This window comes from Thermobia domestica, chromosome 1 (genome assembly GCF_964235325.1).
Source record: "Thermobia domestica chromosome 1, izTheDome1.hap1.1, whole genome shotgun sequence".
Classification (NCBI taxonomy): Eukaryota; Metazoa; Arthropoda; class Insecta; order Zygentoma; family Lepismatidae; genus Thermobia; species Thermobia domestica.
This window is the reverse complement of record NC_137454.1, coordinates 78,364,964-78,388,972: the sequence shown is the minus strand read 5'-3', so window position 1 is coordinate 78,388,972 and position 24,009 is coordinate 78,364,964. Positions and strand designations below refer to the sequence as shown.

Genomic DNA, 24,009 nt, shown 5'->3' with positions numbered 1-24,009 from the left:
AGCTAACCACTCACTCATGTTTGTTGTGCTTAACTTAAATGTATTCTCTCTCTCTCTCTTTCTCTGTGGCCAATAAGAGCTCTCCATTGACTTCTATCCTTATCCAATTCAATCCAGTTTCTACTCTGTATTCCTATTTCTGCTACATCCATCTTAATATTGTCCTCCCATCTGGGCCTAGATTTTCCTAATGGACGTTTCCCGATTGGATTTCCAGTTAAAACTTTGAACGCGTTCCTACTTTCTTCCATTTTGGCTACATGACCTGCTCACCTGAGCCTCCTAGACTTGATGACTCTAACGATGTTTGGTAAACCATATAAATTATGTAGTTCCTCCTTATGAAGTTTCCGCCATTCCCCATTCTCGTTCCTCTTGGGTCCAAATATTCGTCTCAGAATTTTATTCTCAAATAATTTCAGTCTGCGTTCTTCCCTCAGCGTAAGCGACCATATTTCACAACCATAAAGCGTAACAGGCATGATTATCATTTTATATATTTTAAGCTTTAAATTCCTTGACAGAATTTGCGACAACAAAATATTTTGAACTGAATAATAACAAGAATTTCCTTATTTCAGTCGACATTTAATTTCTTTGTGGGTATGATTTTGATCTGGTAATAGTGATCCAAGATATTTGAAAGTATCCACTGTGTCGAAAGTATTAATTGATATTTTAACGCATTCATAATTTGCCTATTACGATCCTTATGAACTTCCTTGTATTTAGATTTCTCTGCATTACTCATTTCCCTGCAAGCGTTTAATAAGGCCTCTGCATTTCTTTCGATTGTTTTCCTATCAGATTTACATCATCAGCATACACCATAACCTGATGAATACCATTCAACTCTAGGCCCTGGTTCCTATCTTTGATTTTTCTTATAGCATACTCCGGAACAAAGCTGAATAATAACGGCGAACACGTATATCCTTGTTTCAGGCCAATCTCGACGTGGAAGCTCGCATTTTTCTACTCGGAGTTTACTCTGGATTCATTTAAACACTTAATAAATCTAGCTTTTTCGGTATTCGAAATTCTGTAAGAATGTTGTACAATGTTTCCCTCCTAACCGAGTTGTAAGCCTTTCTAAAATCAATAAACAGTTAATGTACTGGGTAATATATTCCCATCTCTTTTCGAGTATTTGTCGAATGGTAAATATCTGGTCGATTTTGACTAAATCCACACTGATAATCTCCAATAATTTCATCTGCGTATGGGGTCAATCTTATTAATAGAATGTTAAGAGAAATTCCTCGATAATTATTACAATAAATTTTGTCGTCTTTCTTGTGAATGGGAACAGTGATTGATTCTTCCACTCTTTTTAAATGTATTCCATAGTTTTTCTTTTGTATAAAAAAAAAAAAATCGTAATGATATGTTGAATTTTCTTGTTAAAAATTCAGAAACCTTCAGGACTGGGTAAACCTTGATGGTGGTTATATATTCTACAGCGTAGGAAATCATGCGCTCAGATGAACCGTCTATTACGTATATGATCCATGAACAGAAAATTCGATACTTACCCGACTCTGAACAAGCTTAGAGAACAGTCAGTGCATTACAGAATTTGGAGCTTTATCAATTTTGCAGACCCGAAGCACCTGATAGGTGGTAACAGATTATTACGTATGTGATCAATCAGTGAAAAAATTGTTCGAAATATTTATACAATGTATATGAAAGTTAAAACTTAACTGAAAATTTTCAAGAATGTACAGAATCACCCGAAACGAAGCTCTTGATGTGCAGATTTCTCTCATGTTTTTCTTTACTTTGCTTCCAAAAGAGGGTGTGTGATATTTTGAAGTAAAAATACTACATACAATTTTGCTAGTTATTTGTGTATCATTTTTTAAAGTACTTATTGTATATAAGAAGTTAAAATATTATTACGTATATTGGTTAATCCTTTGGAGTTGAGTTGATTTTAGTTTAGCGTCCCTTTCAGCAGCGAGGCTATATGAGACGTGGATCTACTGATTAACGTGGAATGCGAGCCACATGAGCTCCCGCCGGGAAGTTAATCCTTTGGAATTCATAATGTAAATATGTTAAGAATTTTAAAAAATCTTTGTGAAATTCATGGTTTATTTTCGAGATTTCATATTATTATCTGCATCTACTACTAATTTAATGCGTTTTTTTTTTTTTGTGTGTGTGTGTGTGTGTGTGTGTGTGTGTGTGTGTGTGTGTGTGTGTGTGTGTAGAGAAGCGAAACAAAGTCTGCTTTATCCGTTTAAAGCAAATTTTTTTTAAAAAGCCCACAAGTTCCCAAGCAAAAAAACGAAGCAGAAAAAAAAAAGTTTTTTCCAAAAAAGCCGTTTTTTTTTCCGAGCCCTTGCATCTCTAATAAAACCACTATGTGACATTTTCATAGAAAATGACTTACATGCTACAATATGAGCATAAAGTCTGTTGAATCTTCCCTTATATTCCTGTATGTAAACCCATAATTTAAAATACTTACTAGGGCCAAAATGATCAAAATGAAATTAGAAAGCGTTTTTGCGTCAACTTTTAAGTAGAAATAAGGTTGTGTACAACATTGCTGAAATTTAAATAGGTTGTCCTTCCCCTGTCTTAAAGAATATTTTTTTTAGTCTTGGCACAGAAGTGAATTAGTGAGTTCGTCATCCGGGAATTATTTAACCAAAGGCATAAAAAAAAAAGGAGGAAGCGATTATGTAGCCCGGATTGTCATAAATTTTCAAGTGATTTATTGGAATAAAAATATCAGTGTTTAGCTGTTAACCAAGTTTAGTAGTGGTTTACTCTAAGGTCTGAACATGTAGCATTATGTGAGTTCACGAATTAACGTAAATATTCTTTAATAATACGTACTTGATGAGTTGACAAACAGTCATCCAAATGTCTGCGAGTAAATTAATAATATTGGTGCTGAAGTGGAGTTCAAAGTCCGTATTTCTTTACATTAAAGTCAAAGCATTTGAAGGATATTCCATTTTTATTGTTTTCTTTCTCCTTGTGAAAATCTATGTGTAAGAGAGACTTTTCATATTTCTTTAATTTCTCACATTATAATCAGTATTTATAAGTTAGCTTCACGTTGATACCACATGAGTGCCACCAATGACCCTTATGACATGTTAGTTACATTCCAAGTGTAATGGATTCTCAATTTGTTTTTGTGAGATTTAACGTTAAACTATTTTCAAGTAGAATACCTGATACAGCACTTTATTATTGTTGTTGGTTGTTTATTTCAAAGAATGAACATTCTATTCTCGAAGAACATTGTATTAAGAAGAGTCAGTATTTTAGCATAGCTGAAATACATTTATAAAAGAAAACCCCCGTCATTCATTTCCTGAAGAATATCTGTATATTTTCGTCCGTAGTCAAACATGTTCAAGAAATATATATACAATAAAATACCACTGTAACAAACGCCAATATAACTAAATTTTCAGAATTGCGGAATTATTTTTTTAGGATCCTTCTTGTTTTCCTATTTAATGTACTTAAAACGTTTCATGTGAACGAATTTCAAACTTGTGAACATTTTTTTTTTTTTTTTTTTTTCAAAATATATTTGAAATTCATCTTGTTATACAAATATTTTTCTTCTTACATTATTTTCTTATTCGGATGATATGGTAACCATTTTCTGTACACGTACGCGATCGGTCGAGCAAGGTAACGATTTAAAAGTAACTAACGAGTGTTATTCCATTAAATAAACTTTCCTCATCTTCCAATGCAAGAGTCATACTGTTGGCTAAGTAAGAGTGCAGAGTTTAAAATTAACCAATGATGGTTACTATTTCATACCTGTATCTGCCTTACTATTTCGTTTATTCACGTCGTATTCCCATATTTTGCTGAAAAGTATCAGATATATATATATATATATATATATATATATATATATATATAATATAAATTTTCCTCAACAACAGATAACACATTAGTTCTTGAGAATTGACTTATTTCACGAGTAGAGGATGCAATATCAGGACTCGGGTTGCGCAATAAGAGTTATATATCGTTAAAGAGGAAGTAGTTAGTTAATTACCAAGTTATTAGCTGCAGTCCGCCAATAGGGGAAAAGTGATGCGACTTCAAAGGTAACATGGAAGTCTATGGCAAACACAAGAAAGAAAGCGTTTCTCCCGTCTCCTATGTATTTGGGAATGTGAGATAGCGCTTAAAATGACATGTTCAGGCCACACAGTTGATGTGGAGAGTAGAAAGAATCGAACGATCCAAACAAAAGCAGTTTGTACAATGTGTATATCTTACAATGGCCGAAGTGGACGGCAAATTCACCAACAATAAGCCCTCTGATACGCCAAACATCAGATCCTTTGCCGTCAGGACAGCGAGTATGTCGAAAGCGCAGATTGCAGAGTTTTATGATAAAGTGTTCTGGGACAGCATTCCAAACAAGGAGAACATCTATCTCTTGCTGGACTCGTGGACCGCGAACAAAGACAACGAGCTTTTCAACAAATTTGTTGTTGTGAATGTCACTTTCACGAAGAAACTGATTCCGGCTGGATGGACAGGACTAAAGCCTGTGACAAACATCTTGGCATTTCAGCTAAACGAATAAAACGCAAGCTCTGACGCGACGTCGCCAAGCGGTAAACGGGTGTGGGCTATGGCTTGGCTAAGCAGACGAACTACAGCGCGATCAGGTGGCAGAGGATAGACGTCGCATTCTCAAGGAAGACAAATGCTTGCTAAGAAATTATGCTCTCTCTCTGTGTCCTTTTTCAAATATTTAGGTGACTCATCTCTGTTTGTCCCCCCCCCCTTCTTCAAAAAATGTCAAAAAGCATCTCCTTGTTTCATGTTCATGAAGACACTTAAAATTTATTCAACATAGAAAATATTCTTTGAATTTGAAAGTTCCATCTAGACAATCACTGCTTGCTCAAATTATACAAATTTGCCTATTTATTATTATTATTACTTGAATGTAGGGCATTTTCATCGCAATATAGGTTTTATTTGAACTTGTAACATGCTCACCACTTTTGAAAAATGCTTAATATATATATATATATATATATATATATATATATATATATTACAATTTCTGAGTTGTTTGTTCCTCTTCTCGAATTAAGTTGCGCTTGACGAGCGAATTATATTTAAATCATTTTACTGAATTGTTACACACAACAATGAAATAGAAACGAGTATATTCACACTAATGAACAGTGGCGCTGATAAACAACCTCCTCTGTCAAGGTAGGTAAAGGCCTAGTAAATTTTTTGCTCTTTCTTACCAAAGTAAGAAACTAAAATTTGGTATACTTCCAGCTGAAAATTACTGGATATTGACAAATCCTTTTTGTTTATTATTCCAGTCTTCACGGTAAATTAAACAGCTTTTTAAGCACTAACCTGAAAATATTAAAATACTACAGAACAATAATGAGCAAATTTGAAATAATATAAAACCTGAAAAGTATATTTTAACATCCTAACATTATAAAGTTAATCTTCGAAACTTAAATGGGTCCCCTTTTCGCATACGCCTCCCCGCATTGCGGACCCGTTAGTTACGCCAATCTTCCGGGAGAGCTTTTCCCTACAGGCCACCCTTGAAATTATCATTGCTGCTCGGTACCAAACCTATTTGCACCCATTCATTGAACTAGGGCTAAATTAATCGGACGAACATCCATATCCGAGGCGGGATTCGAACTGTAGGCCTACCGTGCTGCTCAGTGATAGTCGAGTTATATTTCACAGCATTGATTATTATTTTTAATTACGGCAAACAAGAATCAGTAAAAAAAAATTAACTATCCTATCTTTCGTCCGAAGAAGCACGTGATTCAGTATTTTACGGCTAAGCAACTCCTAACACGTACGGTATCATTCAACAGTCTTTTAAAGTATATACAGTATAAGCTAAGAAAACCATGTTTCTTGCCTGGCTATGTAACACTCGTCGCATTTTCTTACTGGCGTTACCACACACAAAATGCGCGCGTACACACACACACACGTTCGACTAAAACGAGAAGTTGAACCAAATGAAAGGCTCCACATTCACTATCACAAAGTGAACTATTTGGATGCATTTCGACACGGACACCACGAATGGACAGAAAGGGGCCTCATAAAGAACCTGCAGGAAGGAGAGAAAAATAATTTAGAGCAATATGAGCATTTGTTTTGGCTAGACCAGGGCGTCTTAAAAAAAATTGTTTAAGACGCCCTGGCTAGACGAATCTGATCTCCCAGAGCAATTGTTAACAGAGCAACCTCAGACTGCGATTTATAGGATAAACGAGAGAAAGAAGAAAGGTTAGAAATGCCAAGCGTGTTGAAAAGAATAAGGACTACACATAAAAAGTACTGACTATAAAGAATAACATTCCTATTGGGATATAAAGTTCGTAAACTGGCTTAAGCCAAAGATGAGAAATGTCCAGCAATTGCTTCCGGCATGGTCTGGTCATTTAATTTAATAAGAAACAGTCATTGAAGTACTTCAGCCACGGTATCTTTTCCGGGTTTTGAACCTGGTCTTCTGAATGACATTCTGACATTGCCAACTCAGCAAAATCATTGACAGTCTTTCATTTATTTTTTTAAGTATTCATATTCAAATAATACTGAAATGTGAAACACGCTGTGAAAGGTAAGTCGCTCCGATGCGTAAACTGAAGTGAATGTGTACAAAATAAACGCGGCAATACCGCAGCCCTCTCATTTGCTAGCAGCATTTAAAGGGAACTCGGAGCGCCGCCTTCAAATATCAAGAAGTTTGTCACGCCGTTTAGTACAGCCTCTGAACGTGTACTTTTTCCTTACAAGAACTTTGTCAAGTTCATCACTGACACAATCGTACTTTCCCAGGAAACGGAACATCTGGCACCATGACAAGTTCTTGAATCTCCCAATCGTTTACACTGTATCAGTTCTGTGCTCCCCTGTTCCACAACATGGTTCGATATGCTTTCTACAAAGCGGGATCCCTGGAAATCGAACCGAAAACATTAGATACCCATTCATTATTGCCACGACTCCCTTACCGCTGAATTGTGTTATCATTGCGAGTCGGTGGCTTTGTAAGATGTGTACATTGTAGAAACTGCTTTTGTTTGGATCATTTGATCCTTTCTACTCTCCACATCAATTGTGTGGCTTGAATATGTAATTTGAAGTGTTATCTCATCTTCCCAAATACGTAGGAGAGACGGGAGAAACGTTTTCTTTCTTGTGTTTGCCGTAGACTCCCATATTATCTTTGAAGTCACATTACTCATTTCCTATTTGGCGGACTGCAGCTAATAACTTGGTAATTAACTTAACTACTTAATGCTCTTTAAGGATATATAACTCTTATTGCGCAACTCGAATCCTGATATCGTACCCTTTGCTTGTCAGTATAACAAAATTTTACTATAACAAATTAATTTTGGAGGCCTCCAAAATTTCATTATAGGTATTTTACTGTATTATTATTACAAGTATAAGCTCTATTTTAGACCTTATTGATGTCACATTTATGGTTGTAAATGAAAGGCATAAAAATGAACAGAATTCTTGAACATGACTGTATGTTATCAATTGTCTAATCCATTAGAGATGTCTTGGTTTGAGTAACTTGAAAACATCTCATATTTTAAGCGTTAGATAATTATTCTTCTCATTTGTACTGTAATTAAAAAGGATTTTTTTTTTTTTTTTTTTTTTTTTTGTTCTTGCACTTTTGAACTCTTTTAGGACCATAAAAATTGTAGGCAAGGAGAAAGATATTTTTAAGTCTATTTAGGCTGAAGCTGATGTATAGATTCCAAAAGTCGTTATCGCAAGCTGATCTCTTCAACAGTTATGGTCTTTGGTCTGGGACAAATATGTTCTTATGGTCAATAAGGGATTATTTTTAAAAACAAATAAGCATCATCAGTTTTACCTATAATAAACATTTTTAAAAAGTTTTATTCCTCTACATAATGTTAGTAATTATAATGTTTGTGTATGTTAATAGTATGTTTCCTATACTTAATAAATTTAATAAATCCATAAGTAGCTTGTAAAAGTTATACAAAACCAGCGAAACTATTATAGAACATTAAAAAAAAAAAAAAAATCATTTATATTCAAGCTCATCTGGGTAATTTCTGTATCTTTAACTCTTAACATACGAGAATTAAAGTATTTTAAATGATTCAGTATAATCTTAGGCCAGTTTAATTAAATGGAACAAATATGTCTCTTAGTTGTGAAGGGGTTAAATATTTTTGATGCTATACTGTTGCTGATTTTATAGTTTTTGTACTTTTCTGTTTTAGGGGATTTATTGAAATGTAACATGTGTGATTACACATGTATTTATAGGACAGCTTTAAGAAGTCATATGCAGGTGCATTCGACGGAGAAGCCTTTCGGTTGCAAACAATGCAATTATTCATGTAAACAGCTCGGTACGTTGATTATTCTTTAAAAATAGTAAGAGGTTTATATATATACAGGATGCGGCAGCTATTTGAGGACAAAATAACATCCGCGTAAAATGGAGCAAAGACGGAAGATAGAGCATTTAATGATCATTGAACATTATGTACACGTGAAGACAGACTCAATACAGGATATCATTCTATGAAACCGCCATCTGCCGTAATAATAGCCTCTAAACGCTGTGGAAACCGTTGGCAGGCATGTTTGAGGAGGGTCCTGGGAATGTTTGTCATGGCATCCACGATGGCTGTCCTGAGATCCGCAACTGTGTTGTGTGGATTCTTATTAGAAGCCTTCTCAACCACGCCCCACACGTAAAAAGTCCAAAGGGTTGACATCATGGGAGCTGGGGGGAAGGGGCATGTTTGGAGTGACGTGGTCGTGAAAATTCGTGGCCAACCATTCTTGGGTTGAACTTTGAAGACGAATGACCGGGCGATGTTCAGGAAGGTAGCAGTCTTGAAATCGGCGTGTCCTGCAGCCAAGAAAACGATGACTGCATGCCTCTTCATTTCCTAGGTTAGCGTAGGGTTTGCCATGTTTACCTGCAACAAAAAGGGATGTGTTACATTGACATAGAGGATACTGTGTCGCGTATACTATGGGTTCTCAAATAGCTGCCGCACCTTGTACATATTTCGGTTTTGAACTTGCTCCGAGTAGTGTTCTACAAGAAAAAAAATATTTTTGTAAAGAACTCTAGAAATTGATATTTGCTTTAAAAATAGGAAGAAATAAAGGTACAATCAACTTCCTGTTAAAAGGTCATCGTTTACGTGAAATTCTTTTGATCATTATAGATTAACAGGGTGATATTATTTGAAAACTGTGTTATTAAAAATCTAAATTTGCTTGGACAAATCTTTTCGTACTGTAATTTAAATTTTATTTTTAAAAAATGCCTACACACAGATGTTACGTAATAATATTATTAACTGTATCCTGCCAGTGTGGTTAACTGTTACGATATACAGTCTTCTCCAAAACTTATCCCACATGTGTTCTTTAGACATCTTAGATTGTGTGGACCGTGCCTCAAGTGATCTGACGTTACCATTAGATCTAAGTGCTGTTGACTTTAAGTACTCAATGTATATAAATATTTCAGCTGTTTAGATATTACACAGCGTGCTAATGAATTATACCGTCAAACGGTAAGAGTGATTCTTTACATCAAAATAAGAGAAAAAGTTCATATGGATCTGTGGGGAAAAGTGTGTAGTTTCGGAATTAGGGTTGTCCAAAATCGTCGAAAAGCTAACGCGCTATTTCGAATTTGAGCAATCGTGGAGTGGCTGTCCATATTAACGTAAAGGAAGTCATACATACGCAGTCCAAAAATGTACATTCCATCAATGTGCAAGGGATTTTCTCCAGAGTATAATTCCCAGACATTCTCTCGACAGAATTCCTAAATATGTTCTTATTTCAAGGTGAGCTCAACGTAGGAAAAAGGTAAGCCTTGACAACAGTGACACAGAATGCTTCGGCGAACACAAAATGCTGCGATGTATTTTGTCACGATATATTTCACTTATAACCGTGGAGCGAAACATCGCAGCACACATCGGCGTTATTCCGAACATGAAGGACCGTGATGCTGCCCTTCCGCTGAAGCATTTCATGTCACTGTTGTCAAGGCTTGCCTTTTTTCCTGCGTTGGACCCACCTTGAAATCAAAGCATATCTGAGAATTCTATTGAAAGCACATCAGGGAATCATACCTTGTAGGAAATCTCTTGTATACCCAGTCCACATTGATGAAATATGCATTTTAGAATTGCGTATGTATGATTTTTTTACGCTGATATGAACCGCCACTCCACAATTTCTCGAATTCGAAATAGCACTTGTTGAAATTTAACTTTTTGACGCTTTTGGACAACTAGCTCTGAAACTATGCTTTTTTTCTCTTATTTATATAAAGATTCAGCTCTTACAATTTGCCGGTATAGTAGTTCTTTTCTTTGTGTTTGTATCCTCACTTTTGACATTATCTCATTCGCCGTCAGATTCTATATCAGTCAGTAGAAGTCAGGTTAGTAAATGAATTTTATTTAAAATAACTTGTGAGTTTATTATTCAGTTAGCTGCATTATATTTAATTTACACTATGTTGATCCATCTCAGTATTGGCGTTAACGTCGTAAAGCATACTAAGGGTAGCCAATACTTTAATATTTTCTCATTCTACCTTTATATTTTTAACACTATTTTAACTATATTCTTACATTACATGAGTCTGGATTCGATGTACATGGTTACCACACTACGCTAATATCTGTTAACATAAAATATAATGCGTAAGACGGTCAAATGCTTGGATCGCGCAACAACATAGCACCAAACTCATAATTGAGGAATGAATTAACAGCTCAGAGGTACAGTCCGCAGCAAAAAACCTGCAACATAAACATGTAAGTTTATTGTGAAACGGTTTGCAAATAAAATTACATAATTTCTATGGAATATAGTAGGAGCAGTATTACAGGTAAATTTGTGGATTATAGAATAAGTAGTAGAAGATAGCCCTTAATATGTGTGGCTGATGCCTTGTAGCATTATGTACCTTGTAGCAGTTAGCTGTAGAACTTCCCATCACTCGGCCGACGTGAACTGTCTCTACTCCATCTGTAACTTCCCCCTCACTTCGTGGTCTCCTGGAATATTTATCAAGTCAACGATTTGCAGTCAACTTGCGCGTGCTCTTTCCGTTTCATGCCTCAAAAAAGGTCCAAGTCAAATGAGGATGGCCTCAGTCATCGCTGCGTCAGGTCTTTCATCACGCATATGAAAAAAAAAAAAAAAAAAGGAAAGAGTAGGTAATTGGTGTGTGTTGACTACTACTTTATTACAAAAAATAACAGCTTATATATGAGGAGGCAAAATAATACATACATAATGTCTACCTGCCCAAAGCAGGAAGAATTAAAAGGAAAAAAGCGGTAATGTCCTCTGGTTATCGAACTCCAGATGCACATCCAATCCTGGGTTTGAAACAAGTCGGTGGTCCACATTGATGTGGGCTCAGAACCGTTCAACAATATGTTGTTTTCTGAAATCAGAATTTATCGTTCTTCGAATCTTTAAAGAAAGAATTAAATGAAATATTTGAGTTTTATGTCCCACGGTTATGCCGGCTAGGCTAAAGGAGACGGTGATGATGAGAAATGGATGAAATGGAATGAAAAAAGCAGGAGGAAACGTGAGAACCCCGAGAAAACCCACGCATATAGTGCTTGTCCACCACGAAGTTCATTTGGAGCGATCTGGGATTGTACCAGGGACCCCGTGCACGAGAGGTGAACGCTCTACCACTGAACCACCGCGGCTGCGAATCTTTAAAGAAGTTATTACCATTAAAATGTGAAATTTAGGAAATTTGTTTTGGTCGTGAGGGATCAATACGTTTGGAAGTTCTTCGGACTACTAGATTATAAAGTGGGAATTCAACTATATATAATTTTACAATCTTTTATACTTTTTCAAATAAAATGCAGCCGTTTCAGAAATTGTAGTGGTAGTCCTACGGGACGAAATACAAATTTGTATATATTTACCGTTCTCACATTCTGTATAAAATTACAGACGGACTGATAAACTTTATGAATGTTTTAACTTCTTTATGACGTTAATGCAATAATAATAGTTATTACTATTATAGAAATATTTTCTTTGGAATGACTTTCTCAAGTTGTTTTGGAATTATATTTTTGTGACTGATATGAAATTATTTTTACATTTTACCTTTCTTTCCTAACAGGTAACTTGAGGAATCATCTTAAAAAGAAACATTCGGATAAAGCACTTAAAAAGCCCAAAGGAAGGGAAGTTAAACGGAATCCGCGTAATAATTTAGGTATTTCGAAACCATTTTGCGTTAAATCCCATAAATGTACGATTTGTGACGCAGCATTTGTTCGAGAAGATTCGTGGCGAAGTCATATGCGTCTTCACCAAAACCAAGCTTCTAATCCTTTACCAACGGTGGTGTTAAATAATGCATCGTGTGAAAATTCTGCTGGAAGTGAACAAAATACGAATACGGAGAATGTTGTTACTAGTAATACTCATCAAGACTGTGGTGCGTGTGCGCCATCTGGTGACGACATGATGTCCAATTCTTTTGTTATTACAATCAATGGTATGCCAGCTACTGTCGTGAAGGGTAATACGGAGCCAAAAGATAACAACTCGTCCGAACCGAAACAACAAGACTATGTGGAGGAGGATCCATTGGGGGAGGATTCGTTTTTAGTTCCTCGAAAGCGAAATGACAGAACAGATAACAATAATATTCAAGCGAATTCCCATCAACAACAGCAACAAGAACAGCATTCTCAACCCCTGTTTCTGTATGTACAAAGTGCAATTCCCAACGAAAGTGTAAATGCAACGGACGATAACTTACGTAATGCGGAAATACTTGCATCGCTAAATCAGGCCACACCATCCCCCGGTATACCTACTTCAGCCCATCTAGATGCATCAAGTGGCCATACAATTCTTGTTACTACTCCGGCTGGTCAAGGTTCTGTAATGGCATTTCAAACCGATCAAAGTACCGTTGTGGAACAAATTACAGGTTCACTTCAACCAAATTTACAATATGTCTTGTCAGGGCCTGTTGAAGGAATGATAACGTTACCTGTGCCACCTACGGCTTCCGATAATAGTGTTGTGTCTTCTGGAGCAGCTACGAACAGTGTTGAAACTTCATCTTCCAATCCACCATCAGCCATGGACAACATCGAATGTGGTTTGCCTCTTCAGAACTTGGTTGCTGTTCATATGGAAAAGCATGAAGAGAAATCAGACACATGTTGAAGTTCTGATTAGAAGTTTTGTGTTTTAATATATTTTTGTATATATTGTTGATTATACTAAGTATTTTGACCTGGTACGAGGAGGGGAAATATTTTATTGTAATCCTATAATATATTGACTTACTTTTAAGTGTGTATAATTGTAACGTAGACTCAACGTAAAAAATTAAATTAAAATAGGTTCTCATAAAACTATGTTAGCACAGAAATATTTCGTATAATGAGAAATTTCTCATCGGCATGAGTATATAGAATGGAAGCAAAATATATATATATATATATATATATATATATATATATATATATATATATATAATATGCACTACCTGACAGCTATGTGTAAAACAGGGTGATCGGAAACAATGCCAGTAAACTGTGGGAAATGATTTCACATACGTAAACATAAAAAAAGTTGTGGACTCTGCGTTATTTCGGAGTTATGTTCTCTCGGGAGTGGAAAGCATGATACAAAATCCAGCGTCGAATCAAGAAGGATAAAAGAACATAATGATTATTTTGGTCCTAGATTCCATTAGCGTACCAGTGGATATAAAACAGAGCAACAGTAGGATTAGCCTCGAAGCATTGGAAAAAATGTCATGATGTCTTCAACAAACGAAATATGGTATATCAGGAATTAAAAAGTGGTACACTTACCAGTGTATCCACTGGTTACATTAATGTAATCTAGGCTGAAAATAATCGTGATGGTTTTCACCCGGTCCGATATTTTCTTCTCGAGTTATGACCCTTTATTTGATCGTTTCTCCCCAATTTTCGCGAGCTATAACTCAGCAATGACGTGTTCGTACATCTGCGTAATCCATAATTTTCTTCCTGTTTTCGTGTGAGGAATCATTTATCAAAGTTTGTTAATGGTGTTTTCAAACACCCTGTATATATGGTGTTTCGGTAGGATACCGACAAACTGCACATAAGGTCGTCACATCAAAATAAGATTTAAAAAAGAAGTTTCGATTATAATAAAAACCTCTTGAAGAGCACTCGTATTAGTAAACTCAGAAAGATATTTAACACCTTGCCCTTTTAAAATATTATAGATTGTTCAAAGAATTATGTTACAGATCTATTGCCCTGCAAAGGTTGTCTCGGCCAGTTTCTGGGACAATCATTAGCTTTCTAACACAACTTTTCGCGCACTCATAGCTTCGTAGCCATGCATCTCTCACTGAACAAAATTCATTATAAACATTGTTCGTATTTGATGTAAGGAACATGTATAAAAAGTTTGTTTCTTTATTTTTTGAATATCCTGTGTACATTTTATATTAATTTATAGTGAAATAGAGCTTCATCATATCTATATGGTTGAGTGTACGCGCCTTCAGCGCAGCAGACCCGGGTTTGGTTCCCAGTGGGAGCTCATGTGGTTTGGATTCCACGTTAAGCTGTAGGTCCACGTTTTATATAACCTCGGTGCTGAAAGGGACGCTAAACTCAACATGGACCAAACAACCAATCTATGAAGAAATAAACAGGAAATTGGTTTATTTTTTAAATCAAAAAATGCATTACGTTATAATTATAACGTCCTATATACTGTTTTATGCAAAAGGAAAATACATTGACTTTGCTGGCTGCAAGTATTTTATCAAACTCAATGACTAATATTAAGTTATTAATAATTTATAGATTATTCGTTGAGATATCAAACTTGCATCTTTATTCAATGTATTATGTATACACAATATACAGAGTGTTTCAAACAACACCAACAACGTTTGGGAGATGATTCCTGACACCAAGATAAGACATAAAGTATAGACTAACCTGGGTGCACAATGCTTCATTTCGGACTTATAGGCTGCCGAAAATATGAAAAAATAAACTTTAAAGGTCCATAGCTCCAATACTATGGGACCTACCGTAATCGTGTCAAGACTTCACTTAGGAACTAATATGTACGCTGTTCAAAAAATACATGTTTCTGAATCCTACTGTACTCACGCAACAATTTTTAGAGAGGGAGTTTGGCTACAGGCATATAATTTGAAATACTCTCAAACTACCTATATACAAGTTGTTTCGGAAGTACCACGGGATTCTGAAACTTGAATATTTGGATAGGGCACATACTATTTCCTAACTGAAGTTTGACCCGACTACGGTAGGTTCCATAGTTTTGGAGCTATGGACCTTTAAAGTTCATATTTTCATCTTTTTGGCAGTCTATAACTCCGAAACGAAGCATTTATGCACTCAGGTTGGTCTATACTCTTTGTTTTATCTTGGTGTCAGGAATCACCTCCCAAACTTTGTCGGTGTTGTTTTGAGACACCCTGCATAGTGCTATAGTGGGCTTCTGGCTGAAAAAAAAAATCAAAAAATATGTTTTTGTTTGTGATTGACATGATGAATTCCTGTTTGACGTTATTATTGAGTAAATTGATAAGAGTGGTCACCTGCTACAGTCATAAGAGAATAAGAAATGCGAGTTAAAGTGATGGAATAATGTTACAGTGGGAAGGAAGTACACAGAGAAAGGTCACGTATGCAGCGTTTGTTCATTACAAATTCTGCTGGGCTTTGATTGACCCTACGACTCTGCATGCCAGAAATATGCTATCTATACCTGATTCTTGGTGTAATATTATATAATATCATATCTTTACTCAGGGCCATATTTAGATCGCGTACAGCCATTAACATTAAAAAATCCTTTCCGTCCCTTTTTCCAATCGCCTGACGCACAGATTCTTGTAAAATTCTTGAAGTTCGTATCTAAGAGGTAGTGAAAAATGCCCTTTCTTAGTCTTTTGTATCAAATCATAGTGCCAAAATATAATAGAAAAACGAATTGAATTAATACTTAAATTTTGCTAAGACTAAATACTGTATAATCGTGAATAGATTGTAAATTATTATAGAACATTTACGTATAGTTTCCCTCTTTCAAAATTTCCAAGACTTAGTAAATGCCCTCTTAAGAAAATGTGGTTCTACCAGTACTAAATATCTATGTAGAATTTGAAGGACAAATTACTGTGTACGGAAATAAGTAGTAAATTAGGTGTAATGATTTTTAATGTAAATAACAATTTTTAAACAAAATTAACTTTTAACCTTTCAACAAAATTAATTAAAATTAACTTTTTTAATCAAAAATCTATAATTGAGAGTAATTTAATATTTAATACATTGAAGCATCGAACTTTCTTTATATTCATTATTTTAAATGTAGAGTTACCGAAAAATCTACCATTAATATTTTACGACCAATGATATAACTCGAAACTAGAAACTATTTTAAAATAATTTTACATATCTAGATAATGTGAAAGTTTGTGTATATGTATCTAATTCTATATATTTGAAAATTGGATTTTTTACTATGAGACACGAGAGTAAACATTGTAAAATGAAATACCTCTCCATAACAATGTTCCTTTTACTGCATTGCGTGTTTTTGTAATATTGATGTATGTATGTATGTATTGTTAAATATGTGAATATGACTATATATATATATATCTGTACGATGTAAAAGGTTGTGGTGTTACCAGTAATATACATAGGCAAATGTATGGTATTTTTCTGTTAATGTGGGGGAAAAGTTTTAGTAATGTAATAAGAATGTAAATAAGATTTTATGAAATTACGTATGTAAATATATTTTGACGTAAAAGTAAATAATGTAATGTATTAGCTAAATTCTGGATAGTTATCAGATCATAAATTCTTATTGATTTTTTGTTTTTCTTGTTTCTTGTGTAAATATGCTTTTTCTCCTTCTTTCTTCTTATTTTTAATGACTGGTTTTGGATGACTTTTGAAGGTGGAGGGATGCTGAAGATTTAACATATCATAAAAATCATGGCTTAAGAACGTATTCTATTTCTTTGTTAGAATGACATATACTTTAAAAAAAATGTTGAGAAAAAGATAGTAATTGTTTTATAGGTAATATAGATTATTGTAAGCAAAAAGAAAAAGTTCCTATAAACTCTATCAATAATATTGGTGCGTAAAAATAGCTTATGTTACCGGGTAAAAGTTGCAAATCAGTGATAAATAGAATAAAATGTAATTATATACTAGTTCTATTGTGCACGGTAGAGGCGACCAAAGATGTTCTTTTTAAGTTGTGAGGAATTCATATCCTTACCCTTGACTTCAATTCCAAGTAATTCTTAACGCTTAAAGCAGCTGTAATATTTTCCATTGTATAAGCTTGGTTTTAGTAGACTTGAATCCGATTAAAACTACTCGCTGAGCAAAACAATGGGTTTGTTGTAAAAACTAATAATGTGTAACAGTTTCGCTAACTATCCACTTGGCTTCATCAGACACTATAAACACACAGGTGATAACAGATTATATATATATATATATATATATATATATATATATATATAAGAGACAGAGAAACAATTCCAGGGTGCTGATTGGCTACCACAAGCTACTTCAGTCAATCCCCTTCAATTACAAAACCAGAATGTAAAACAGAAACAAAATTTGCTAATTCCCTTCCCCTCCTGTTGACACCATATACCTATATATCTAATGTACAAAATAACCATACAAATAACACTTAAATATGAATAGTAAATAAATAGTATAAAATAAATTATATAGAATAAATGAATAAATAATACTAAAGTTTACAAAAATAACTTGTACAATTAAAGTATTACATCTTTAAAGCTCCTTAACCATTTATTCCACTGTTCATCAATTTTAAGTCCTGAATTCCAGTTCATGATCCTATCAACTTCTAATTCAATGAATCTCGCTTCCTTCCATTTTCTCAGTAACTTTATCTCCTCTTGGCCCAACACTTTCACTTCACTCCAATTAACGGAATGTCCCGTGTCTCTTATGTGCTTATAGACTGCATTTCTGTCTCTCCAACCTAACGTCATTCTTATGTTGTTTTATTCGTTCCTTTAACCGCTTTCCCATTTCCCCAATATAGCACATATCACACTTACCGCGCTGGATCTTATATATTACTCCTTCCTTCTCCATCATTCTTTTTCCTCCTCTTCTCCCCTCTTTCTTCGCTTCTCTCTTATTACTTCCTTTTCTGTACGTGGAAATACCTCGAATCTTCTTCAACATTCTTTTGATGACCTCTGTCTTTTTCCCCATATTCTTTATCCCCACCACATTTTACTTTCTTTATCTCCTTCCAGTCTTCGTTCTCTTTTTCCTTCTTCTCTTCCTCTTTACCTTTTGTACCTTAGTTTCCTTCTATCATATCCATTTCCCTGCCTCTATCCCTTCCTCTGTTTTCCTTTTCTCACTGTACGCCTGTCTGATTCTTTCATCCATGGTACTAATTATATATGCGGAAAGAATGAAATGAAGGAAAAACACGGAACCACACCACACGGAATGATACCAGAAAAATTGTGCGTCGGGAAACTACTGCCATGCGAGGAGTGATGTGGATTATTCGACGAAAATAAACTTCATTAGTAACATGGAGGAAAGAATCAGACAGAAGAATAGTGAGAAAAAGAAAGCAGAGGAAGGGATAGAGGCATTTCATGAACAGTTAGAGGGAAATGGATAAAATAGAAGGAAACTAAGGTACAAAAGGAAAAAAAGGAAAGGAGACGACACATATTTGATATTTGCACAAGTATGCATATAAATGACACTGATTATGCACAAAAAGTTTCATGTAAATATGTGTATAACTTGTTTATGATAATTAAAGCTTTCGGATACCCCCTCGTAATAATAACAAAGAGTATTTTATACGTTTGTACACAACTACTTATAGTAACAAAAGAAATAGAATACGTCTTCGATATTTCTATAAACAAGTGGATCATCATAATATTTTTCAAGTCCCATAACAGTATTATTGTTGTTTCATAGAATGTTAATGGTTTATGTTTTTACTTATGACGTAAAGAAATAATATTATTTGTATATATATATTTAGGTATTTAATGAAACAGAAAAAAAAAACATTGTACTGTGTATAAAAGAATCCCTAACCATGAATAAATGAAAATTATCAAATATATTTCTTGTATTGTTATTGTAGTTGCTACAGTATAAACACCAGACCTAGTGGCTAGAGGTCTGCACGGGCTCGGGCCGTAAATTTTTAAATATGCAACTATATTTCTCGGTTTTTTCGGGCCTAACTTTGTAAATATACTGTACAACGATATTTATCGGACCATTCATTCTGGTGAATTTTTAAAGCACATTTGAATTTGTAACTTGAGACTCCCACACTACAAATCTGATTATCATTGTGCAATTGAGAGTAAAGCTAATTGTGAAGTGGAGAGAAAAACTAAAAGTGAAACTAAAACAGAAATAAACATGCTTAGCTTATCTGTAAGTGAAAGTTTGAGCAGCAAAAGTGTGGTCTCCTCCTTCACACCAATCGACAGTGACTGCTTTGAGGACTATCTGAGTCATTCCAGTATACATTCATTTGCATAAGAATTTGGACACATTGGCATTTTGTTTTAAATATTTGAAGTATTTCATTTCATGAAAATCTATAAAATGAAATGAAATGAAATATTTAGTTTAACGTCGCACAATTATGCACCGAGGCTAAGGGAGACGGAATTTATATGATTAACCATTTTCTTTAGAGAATTCGTACGATAACCTTTATTTTGTTATTCTCTGAATCATATAAGCTGTTAAAATGCAACATTTGACCTCTAATTATTGTAAATAAAAATACAATTTTGCATTAATTATTAAGTTTCTGTGATTCGGACTCATTTGACTGTCAGACGGGCTCGAGCTTAAAGGCTAAAACATATTTCGGACTCGAGTCGGACCTCACATTATAAATTCACGGGCCGGGCCGGGTTCGGGCTAAAAATTCCAGCCCGTGCAGACCTCTATTTGGGACTCAACTTCCTCAATGTTACATGGACTTCTATGGATGTTGGAGAAAATATATTTTCTAAATTTGTTTTTATTACATATTTAGAACTATTTCTTTGGTAATGTTTTACGTCCACGCTTAACAGTGATGAGATAATGAATTGAATTATTATAGAGGATTGAGACTTGTATAAATGGTGTTCCAATTTTCAACCTTTATCTCCGTATTAACTGGTCCGGGCAGAGATAAACATATGTACTGTAAAGTCTAATACCTATAATTGCACAAGTACATTTTAATTAAAATTAAAGTTCCGAAAAAGTCGTTGATTATAATAAAAATTTAACCTAAGAAAATAGTAACTTCAGATTAATTTATTAAAATTAAGGTTATGAGAAAGTAATTGGTTACAATTAAAAAATAACCTACGAAAACAGTAACTTAAAATTAATTTATTAAAATTAAAGTTGTGAGAAACTTAATCTAGAGGAATTGTAGTTTAAAATTAATTTATGAAAATTAAGATTATGAAAAACTAAATCTAAGGAAATATTAAGTTAAAATTAATTATTAATAATCAAAGTGTTGACAGAATTATTGTTTGTTGTTGAAACTTAATCTAAGAAAACATAAAATTAATTTGTTAAAATTACGTTTATGAAAAAGAAATAGATTACAATTAAAATTTAATCTAAGAAGATAGTAACTTAAAATTAATTTAAAAAATTAAGGTCATAAAAGAGTAATTGATTGCAATTAATATTTAATCTAAGAAAATAGTGACTTAAAATTAGTAAAATTAAGGTTATGAAAAAGTAATTGATTATAATTAAAATTATTATATGAAAATAGTAACTTCAAATCATCTTATTAAAGTTATTAAAATGTCATTGATTACAATTAAATTAATCTTAAGAAAATAGTAACGAAATAAATTTTGTAAAATTAAGGCTATAAGAAAGTAAATGAATACAATTAAGAATTAGCCTAAGAAAATAGTAACTTAAATTAATTTATTAAAATTAAAAATGACAATGTACACTAATTAATAATGAGCATTGTCTGTAATTGTGAAAGTTAATGGATAAAATTAAGTCATAGACTAGGAAATTTGTTATCAAATGTTACTGTTTTCAAAGAAACTTAACAAAGAACACTAGTTAACAAATTTAAACTTTTTGTTTGTTACATGAGAAAAATCACCTGATCTTAAAGGAACTTTTTGCGCTGAATTCGAATATGCACTCGGTTTCTCTCCATCACGTACAGTTTTCCCTTAACAGAGGGATTTTCGGGAAATTCCCTCAAAAATTTCCCTTTTTCAGATATTTTATTCCCCTAGCTCCTGTCCCCTTACATATAGTAACATAGAAATTATACCTAAGTATACCTTGATTTATATTTAATAAACCCTAAAAGTTTCGTAAAAATCGCTTTGTTCTTTTTAGAGAAATAAATATATTTCTATGTATACTGTGTGCACTGTTTATTGCACCTGATAGTAATGCTTTCAGATCTCCTGAGTTGGGGTAAAAACGATTTGCTTTATTACTACAAACACAGACATAAAAATGAATATTTACAATAGTCAACAACACACTTGTATTGCTCTCTGTAAATTAGAAACGTGTATAAAAATAGAATGTACTTCCAACGTATATTTTTTTTAAACGTACAGTATATGTATATCTTAATACATATATATACAATTCTCCAAGTTTTTTCGTTTTGTTCATGAAATGGTTATCAATATTTGTTATCAAATGTTATGTTATGTTATCAAACATAATTTGTGCGTCGTGCTACGTCACTTTACTTGCATGGGCCAAAGGGAAACGGAGGTTCATGAAATTTGCTGTACCAATGGTGTGGAGAGAACCCACCAACCATCTGGATGATTTTTATTTTTGTCTCAGTAGTTAAGGGACATTCTAAAAAAAGCAAATACACAATAAGTTATCCCAACGTTAAATCCGCAATTAGACCTATTCCGCACGGGGATGAACTTCCACTTCCCGAGCCCCCTACCAACTGGGAAGAGAGATGGCCAAAAGACTCTGATGATGATCATGACCTTGATGAACCATCGACATCAACATGTACATCCAAGGATCCAACGTTCATCCCTGACTGTGTTCGCGAGCCACATTTCATCCGGCAATGTGAACTTAATGACCTAGTCCGTGATTTGCACCTGACAAAACAAGAGGCGGAACTTCTGGGATCAAGGCTCCAGCAGTGGAACTTATTGGATGCAGAAACGAACATATCAGTGTACAGGAAAAGGCATGTTCAATTTTCAAGCTATTTCTTAATGCAAGATAATGTGTGCGTATGTACGGATATAAATGGGTTGATAGCGGAGCTAGGAATTCCTTACGTTCCAGAAGAATGGAGGTTATTTGTCGACGCGTCAAAGGTCAGCCTTAAAGCTGTCCTTTTACATAATGGAAATAAAAAACCTTCTATACCACTTGCGCACTCAGTGAAGATTAAGGAATCCTATGACACCATGTCAACTTTGCTAAACCTTATAAATTACAAGGACCATTGTTGGCAAATATGTTGTGATCTCAAGGTAGTTGGTATTTTATTAGGACTGCAGTGCGGTTACACGAAGTACCAATGTTTTTTATGTTTATGGGATAGCCGAGCTGATGACAAACATTATGAAGTGAAGGAATGGGAACCTAGAGTGAATTACGTACCTGGAGAATGCAACGTCAAATACGCTCCTTTGGTAGATCCTAATAAGATATCACTACCGCCACTTCATATCAAGTTAGGACTTATGAAAAACTTTGTCAAAGCCATGGACACATCTGGTGAAGGTTTCAAGTATTTGCGAGATAAGTTCCCTAACCTGAGTGATGCTAAGATTTCAGCGGGAGTGTTTATTGGTCCCCAAATTAGGAAATTAATGCTTGATGATAGCTTTGACAGCAAGTTAAACAGTGCTGAGCTAGCTGCCTGGACAGCATTTAAGTGTGTTGTGCGCAACTTTCTGGGCAATAACAAAGCTGAGAGTTACACAGAAATCGTACAGGACATGATACAGAAATACAAAGAGTTGGGTTGTAGGATGTCTTTAAAAATCCACTTTTTGCACTCCCACCTCAGCTTCTTTCCTGCTAACCTAGGTGCTCTCAGCGACGAACAGGGGTAAAGATTCCACCAAGATATAATGGCAATGGAGAAAAGGTACCAGGGACGATGGGATCCTTCAATGATGGGGGACTATTGTGGGGGTCTTGTTAGAGAATGCAACATTTCTTACAAAAGAAGGAAGTAGTGTACGTTTTTGTAACCCAATGGAAGTTTCATATATTGTGATAGTTTTGATTGTCTTTTCATGACCTTTTGGTACATTTGTATTATTGTTTATTGTAAATTGTCACACTTGTAAATTATGTTGTATTATATTTTAAATATGTGTTTGTGGTAATAAAGCAAAACGTTTTACCTCAACTTAAGAGATCTGAAAGCATTACTATAAGGTGCAATAAACAGTACACACAGTATACATACAAACATATTTATTTCTCTAGAAAGAATAAAGCGATTATTACGAAACTTGGAGAGTTTGTTAAATATGAATCAAAGTATACTTAGGTATAATTTCTATGTTAGTATATGCAAGGGGACAAGATCTTGGTGTGTAAAATAAACGAAAAGGGAAATTTTTGAGGGATTTTCCCGAAAATCCCTCTGTTACGGGAAAATCGTACGTGATGGAGAAAAACCGAGTGCATATTCGAATTCAGCGCAAAAAGTTCCTTTAAGAACAGGTATTTCCTTTTATGTAACAAAACCTTTGTTAACTAGTGGAATAGAAACTAATATATCATAAAATACTGAAAACAATCTTATTAATGAAAATTACAAATT

At 34.3% G+C, this 24,009-nt stretch overlaps 1 protein-coding gene across 1 annotated transcript in view; it reads left to right on the top strand.

The window, feature by feature from the left end:
• Positions 1-13,553, top strand: part of LOC145686462 (uncharacterized) — a 91,385-nt gene extending 77,832 nt beyond the window's left edge. Inside the window, exons 8-9 of the mRNA XM_081759792.1 lie at positions 8,295-8,426; positions 12,224-13,553. Coding sequence (XP_081615918.1) covers positions 8,295-8,426; positions 12,224-13,287 — 1,196 coding nt within the window. The 3' untranslated portion in view covers positions 13,288-13,553. The remainder of the gene's footprint in view (positions 1-8,294; positions 8,427-12,223) is intronic.
• The last annotated feature ends 10,456 nt before the right edge of the window (positions 13,554-24,009 follow it).